The sequence below is a fragment of the Octodon degus genome, unplaced genomic scaffold, assembly GCF_000260255.1.
Source record: "Octodon degus isolate 3935 unplaced genomic scaffold, OctDeg1.0 scaffold00064, whole genome shotgun sequence".
NCBI lineage: Eukaryota > Metazoa > Chordata > Mammalia > Rodentia > Octodontidae > Octodon > Octodon degus.
The window spans coordinates 11116833-11123689 of record NW_004524640.1 but is presented as its reverse complement, the minus strand read 5'-3'; the positions used below and the strand labels follow the sequence as shown (position 1 = coordinate 11123689).

At 54.7% G+C, this 6857-nt stretch overlaps 1 protein-coding gene across 3 annotated transcripts in view; it reads right to left on the bottom strand.

Moving 5' to 3' along the window:
- The window catches only part of Syngr1 (synaptogyrin 1), a 27070-nt gene that overhangs the window by 3941 nt on the left and 16272 nt on the right, over positions 1–6857 (bottom strand). For 2 of the 3 annotated variants that reach the window (XM_004634633.2, XM_023718923.1), the window contains exons 2-3: positions 5382–5619; positions 4064–4209 (exon numbers count right to left, since the gene is read on the bottom strand). In XM_004634633.2, coding sequence (XP_004634690.1) covers positions 4064–4209; positions 5382–5619 — 384 coding nt within the window. Of the gene's footprint in view, positions 1–2040; positions 2725–4063; positions 4210–5381; positions 5620–6857 lie in introns of those variants that run through there. The other variant, XM_004634634.2, reaches the window with a different exon arrangement.

Genomic DNA, 6857 nt, shown 5'->3' with positions numbered 1-6857 from the left:
GTGTGTGTGTGTGTGTGTGTGTGGCCAGCTCAGCCCACCAGGGGGCGGGGCTGGCTGGCATGTGGTGCTGGGGGATTGAACCGCGGTCCCTGGGCTTTGCTAAGCTTGTTCTAAGTAGGTGCTTTATACCACTGAGCCATCTCACCAGCCCCTCTCTCGGCATTTTCTAAGAGCTGTCCTTTTATATCTCACGGCTAGTTGTGGTCATATGACTTAGTTTTGACCAAGGAGATGTCTCCCTTTTCTCTGTCCTTTCCTATGATCTGATGCCTAGAATGCGTATATGATGGCAGGAGCTCTAGTTGCCAAAATGGACCACGAGGGAGGCAGAGGCCTGGGTCACTGGAGACCTCTGACTCTATGCTGGCCCTGGGCTCTGTTCCCAGACTTATCTTTAAGTCACTGTTATTTGGGATTTTCATCACTGTTGCTGAACCTGAAACACCTGGTCAAACAAATGTAGGGAACTGAATTAAACAGAAACAAGTTCCAAGATGCCACGACCCTGACCGCCAGACGCTTGACTGTCCAGGGAACTCTGACAAGCACCCCCACCAGTCTCATCTGCCCGTCACAGCCCTTCCTGCACTGCACCAGTGACTGTAGCACACACGCGTGTTAGAACACTTTTTTTCAGTGAAACTATTTTAAGAACAGTGACACTGGCTACGCCAAGCTAAGGAGTCAAATTTGTCTTTCAAACCAGCCTTGAGCCAGGCCAGGTGGGCACGCCTGTAATCGCACCACTTGGAAGGCTGAGACGGGAGAGCGACAGGTATGAGCTCCATCGGGGCAACTCAGCGAGACCCCGCCTCAAACAAAACACAAAACAAGATGAAACAAAACACAGCTGGGAAGTAGCTCAGGACAAAGGCTCTGGGTTCAACTTCCAGTACTACAAATAAGAGTCTCAAGCTTCAGAGCGAAGCCTTCTCCACAGACCTTTGCAGCCGGCCACCAGCCTACACATTGCTCATTCCTGGGCCAGGCCTCCCTCACCCCTACCCTTTGGTCAGTCCCCTGCAAAGGGGAAATCAACCAGGAACCCAAAGGGCCAACTGTAGGGGCCGGGGAGATGGCTCAGTAGAATAAGTGCTTGCCTGGCAAGCGCAAGGGTCTGAGTTCAAATTCCTGGTTCCGCAAAAAAAAAAAAAAAAAAAAAAAAAAGAAAAAAAAAAAAAGAAAGAAACTGAAGGGCTAACTGTGAACAGGGGAGTGGCGCTCTATCCCAGAGGGTTCCAAAAGCCCAGGTCAGGCATTTCCTGCAGGACTCTGGGGCAGCCCTTTCTGGGAGGAAAAGTACAGGGGCCCTGGAAGGGCAGACCAAGCCTAGGAAGGTGGGGTGGAGGATCAGGTCATCACCTCAGGTCATCACCGGGCTGCTGGGAGCTCAGAGCTGAAGCCCCAAGAGGGGTAAGGAGCTCCTCAGGACACCCAAAGTGCTGGTGAGGCTGTAGGAGCCCAAAGGAACAAAAAGACAACTCCCCGAGAGCAGGGTCCACAGGCCTGATCTCCCAAGCACCCAGCCATACTGTCAGGCAGAGGGCTAGAGCAGATGGCTTCTGTGGACTCTCCCAGGGAGCGGCTCTGGCTGCAGGCACCAAGGATGGTCTGGGGGACGGCCCTCGACCTTATGGGCTCAAGGCCTCCTATAGCCAAGCAGTTCAAGGGAACACAGGAGGGGACAAAAGAATGTCCTAGGGCCATGGTAGACTGAGCATCAGAGGACAGGTTGGGAGTCCTGCTCAGGGCCCAGAGACCCGGGGTCTGCACTTCATGCCTCCAGCACCAGGATGTGCTCTCTGTGCACTCAGCTCTAACAAGGCTTGAGTGCTGCTCCTCACCCTGTGGAGAGGAGAGTAGGGTGGGGGCCACCCAGGCAGCTGAGCCCCGGGAAGGAAACCGTACAGGCCCAGAGGCCCCAGTCCTCTGGCAGAGCAAGGGTTAGCTACAAAAAGATCACCCCTAAAAGAGAGTTTGCAGAGGAGCCCAACTTTCTGGGGAGAATGAATGAATGAAAGAATGGGTGAATAGGCGAGAGAATGCGTAAGAGAATAATTTATTGAGCATCTTCGTGCCGAGCCCTGTGTCAGCCTGTCCCATCTGCACAACCAGCCCGAGTGTCTGGTCCATTACCATCTGTCACTCCAAGGAAACACACTGAGGCTAAGAGAGGTACAGGGTTTTCTCAGTCCACCAGTAAGGGAAGACAGGACCTGGCTGAGAAGGCCCCAGCACCCCAGGCTACACCCCTCATGGCTGCCACCCTGTGGAGCGGTGCAAGGTCATCCTTCACACCTCAGCTGTGGACTGGCCATCACACTGTGGCCACGGTTCAGTACCTTGGGCCATGGGTACCTCCTGGCAAGCAGAGATACCTCTGTAGACCCACTAACAGCCTGCAGCCCCCCGGGGGCAGCTCTGAGGTGTCCATCTCCCCTACCCAGCCCATCTGGGGCCAGTGACCCTGCCTAACTTGTCACAGGCACAAGACAGCTGCTCAATAAATGTTTACTAAATGAACGAACACACAACAGTGAACGAAGAAGGCACTGAATGAAGGAAGTAGTAAGTGGTGAATCTTAAGTGCCCTGGGGTCCCCAACACTTCTGGCACCACGTTGGGGAGTGGCTAGGGCTGTGCTGAGGCAGAGAACAGCGTGTTGTACTCCTCCTGGAAGGTAAGATCCTTGAATCTGCGCACGGCCAGGGCTGCGGTCAGGCTCTGCCGGAGAGAGCAGGGTGAGGCCGCTGGGAGGACTGGGAAGGATAGGGAGTCAGTGGGGTCCTAGTGCTTCAGCTCTGCCCTTGGAAATCCTGGAGTCCAATCACCCTTCTTTGAACCCTGCCCAATCTCAGGGCCAGGCTTCTACACTCTTCCCTGGAGGCTGTGAGTATCCAGTTCTGGGGTGCCTTCTTTGGCTTGATATCCCCTGGGGTGACCTTATTCTTCCTACCCTAGCTTGAAGACATCAAGAGCCAGCATGACCACGGCTGGCTCCAAGGCCCTGGACCACAGGTCTCCTCCAAACTCTACCTCCTAATACTGTATAGGGAGGCTGGATGTCCCAGAAGAAAATTATACCAGGGGCCCTCAGGAAGAGAAAGAAATGAATGGGCATGATGGGCCTCGCCTGTGATCCCAGCCACTCAGCAGGCTGAGGCAGGAGAGTCAAAAGTTCAAGGCCAGAATAGGCAACTTGGTAAGGCCCTGTCACAAAATAAAAAAGGATGGAGGTATAACTCAGTGGCGGAACACCCCAGGATTTGATCTTCAGAAGGGGCAGAAGAGTCACCCTCAAGAGGGAAGGGACTGGGGAGGGCTGGCTGCTAGGCTATAGCCCTGAGGTGTCCTTGTGAGAGGGCTTGGAGGGGATGGTGCTGTGGCTAGGAGAAGAGCCCTGGGCCTGAGGCCCAGAGTGGAAAGACCCCGGATATCTGCAGGAAGACAGAACGGAGCTGGCCTGGACCTGGGGAGAGAGGGCTGGCCTCGTGGGGAATGGTGGGGCCTCCACCACCCAGCAGGCCCTGCGTAGGACTGGTCTCTGTGCTGTTGGGCTCAGGGCCATGGTTTCTGTGACTCGAATTTTTTAAAGAACTTGAATAAACTACCAATTATAGAGATCAGATTTCACATAAAAATTCCAATTTCTGGCTTCTTGGAGAAAAATTAGAAGCGCTGGCCTCAGCAGGCTCCCACTCCTACTTGGCAGAGGACTGAGCAGAGGGGATTCTCCTCGGGTGGGCAGGCCTGGGACATCCCACCCCAGCACCCAGGCGGTCACCCCTGTCCTCCTGTCCCTCACTTTCCAGATGGAAGACAGGAGCTAGGACAGCTGGGGTAGCTCCAGGCTGGGAGACCGTCTCCTGCTCCTGGCCTGGCTCCTCCCAAGCCTAAATCCTGGAGCCCCCACCTTCCCATCCAGGCCTCCTCTTTCTCAGCCCTAAAAGGGCTGAATGCCATCCACAGAGTAGTAGTGGGGTCTGTGACCCCACAGGCAGGACCAGGAGGAGCGAGGCCATCTGCGGGGCCTGGAGCATGGGCTCTCCTGTGCTGTACTCACCCAAGTGAAGATGGAGAAGAAAGAGAAGGCGATGGCGGCCCGGGCTGCATCAGTCCCTTCGTTCAGTGGGTTGTCCTTGGGCTTGGAGACCTGCCACTGGTTGGCCAGGAAGCAGAAGCCCACGAACCAGAGGAAGGCCCAGAAGGCTGGTGATTCCAGGGCAAGCGCAACAGGCGGGATGACACACCGGGGTGAAGGGAAGAACAGGGCAGTTCAAAAGCAGGTCTCCCGTGCTCCCCACCCCACAGCGAAGCCAGGGTGACCGGTTGGGGGGTGGAAGAAGGTATAGGCGAGAGGCAGAGGCAGAAGGTACCACAGGGAAGGAGCAGACAGGGAGGGCCAGGGGCAGACAGCACAATCACAGCAGTGAGGGGAAGGAGGGAGAGAAAAGGCAATCAGTCAGGTGCTTCTCCGCCTCCATGGACCCTATTCCCAGCCACATCTCAGGCTTGGGCCTCACAGCCCACCCGAGGCTGGCAGCTGGCAGCTGTCAGGAAGCAGGACCAATGCCCTCCACCCAGCTTTGGCTTCTAGCAATCTGGGGCGCTCAGCCCGCGTGGCTCGGCCAGGGTGAGTCTACCCCTTGATTTCTAGCGCCTTGCAGCCTCACAAAGCCCATGGACAATGGAGATCTGAGGACTCAGCAGGGGAGCTTTGTGGTGACCAGGGTCACCTTGAGATGCCCCATGCTGCCCAGAATAAAGTTGTGTGTTGAGCCCAAAGGCACTGCTGGGACCATGGGACTCTGTGGAAGTCTGAGAACCTTAAATTTAGTCCTGGTTCTGTCTAGAAGGGCTAAGGGGCCCAGGCCCAGGAAAGGGGGAGATCCTTTCCCAGATACCCAAGTCCCCAGTCTCAGGGCAGGGTGGCTGAGACACATGGCTCTGACCCCTGACAAAGCATCCACCAAGTGAGTCCTAGGACTCGAGGGACAGGAACAAGGGAGCCTATGGCAGTGGCCACTTCTGGAGGGCAAAGATGGTGAAATGTCACATCCATCTGCCCAGGCCTGCGGGAAGGAGAAGCTGGGCTCTTGGGGGCTGTGTGCAGGGCAGCTACTTGCCCCTCACTTTTTCTCCTGCGGCTCCACTGGGGAGGGGTGCAGAGGGGTCACTGAAGCAAGACTTGACTCAGCCCCATCCTGTCCCCGACCCCAGAGGGCCATGTGTTATCCTGAGGACCCAGACTGCCATGGCCTCGTCCACCCCTGGGCACCATGTACCCCAAGTCTGTTCACTTGCCTGCCTGCTCCTCAGCCTCCCCAGGGAGGGAGGGAAATAGGGAGGGGTAGTGACCACGACTCGAGGCTAGGGCTCACCTGAGACACCAATGTCGGACAGGACGGCCTTCTTGCGGTCCTTGACACTGCTGATCTGGGGGAAGTAGACGTCCAGGGCCAGGTAGAGCAGGCAAGTGAGGAAGGCCAGCACACCCACCGCCACACCATAGCTGCAGGCATTGGGGTTCCGGTTGTAGATGCAAAACTCCTCGCCCTCCGAGGGGCTGTTGAGGTAGCCCTCGTTTACGATGGAGCCAAACACCACGATAGAGAACACCTGAGGGAGGAAGTGGGCATAGCCAGGACAGGTGTGAGCCCAGGATGGTGTCTCCCACTGCCAGCCCTGAGGACATGGTGGTGCACGCCTGTAATCCCAGCACTGGGGTGACTGACACAGGAGAATCACTATGAATCTGAGCTGCATTGTGAGACCCTGTAGCAAATAAATAAAATTACAGCAGTCCCAACCCTGCCACCTCATTTAAATCCTCAATATCCCCTGTGACAGATAAAACAGCTGCTGCTTGGTGGGCAGCCAGTAAGATGGCCCTGAAGACCCAGCCCCTCCAATCCACGCCCTATGTAGTCTATGTCCCTCAAGGTTGCTGGACCTAGTGACTTGTTTCTAAAGGACAAAATATGGCAAAAATGATGCGCTATCACTTTGAGTATAGTTCACAAAAACTGTGGCCCAGGAGCTGTGCACGACGGCTCACAGCTATAATCCCAGCACTCGGGGAGACCAAGGCAAGAATGTAGCAAGTTCAAGCCCAGCCTGGGTAATTTTTTATTTTTTTATTTGTCTATTTTTTACACTAATAAACGCCTTTATTAAAATAGAATATTAAATTATAAAGAACTGCTTTTTTTTTCTTTTTTGCTATTTGTGTTTGCTATTTGGTCACCCAGCTCGCACCCTCTCGAGTTTTCTCGCTTTCTCTCCTGTTTCTGTCACTATGTGTTTTGCATTTGTTTCAAGGTCTGGCTCAGTCTGTACTGGTGGAATGGAACTTGCTGAGCCCCTAGCGTAACAGTCTTTTGCCTCTGTGGGCAAGGAGTGGAGAGGGGTGGGGTTCGACAGACAGACATCCTTTCTTCCTACCCTCCTTTCCACTGCTCCCTTCGACTGGGATGCCCACTTGGTTTGGTTTCTATTGTATAGACATCTCAGGATGGCTCATGGTGATGAGAAGGAGGGAAGCTGACACAGACCAGTTTTCTGGGCTGAGACCTCCTCCTCTCCCTCCCACAGCCTGGGCAATTTAGCAAGACCCTGTCTCAAAACAGAAAATAGGCTTGTGGGCATAGCTCAGTACAAAGGCCCTGGGTTCAATCCCTAGTACTCCCCTCCACCCAAAATAAGACTGGTGGGATACATCTATAATGTCAGCACTTGGGAGGCCGAGGCAGGAGGTTTGCTGAATGGTCAAGGTCAGCTTGGGCTACACAGTGAGTTCAAGGTCAGCTTGAAGTACAAAGCAAGACCTGTCTCAAAAAAAAAAAAAACTTATTTCT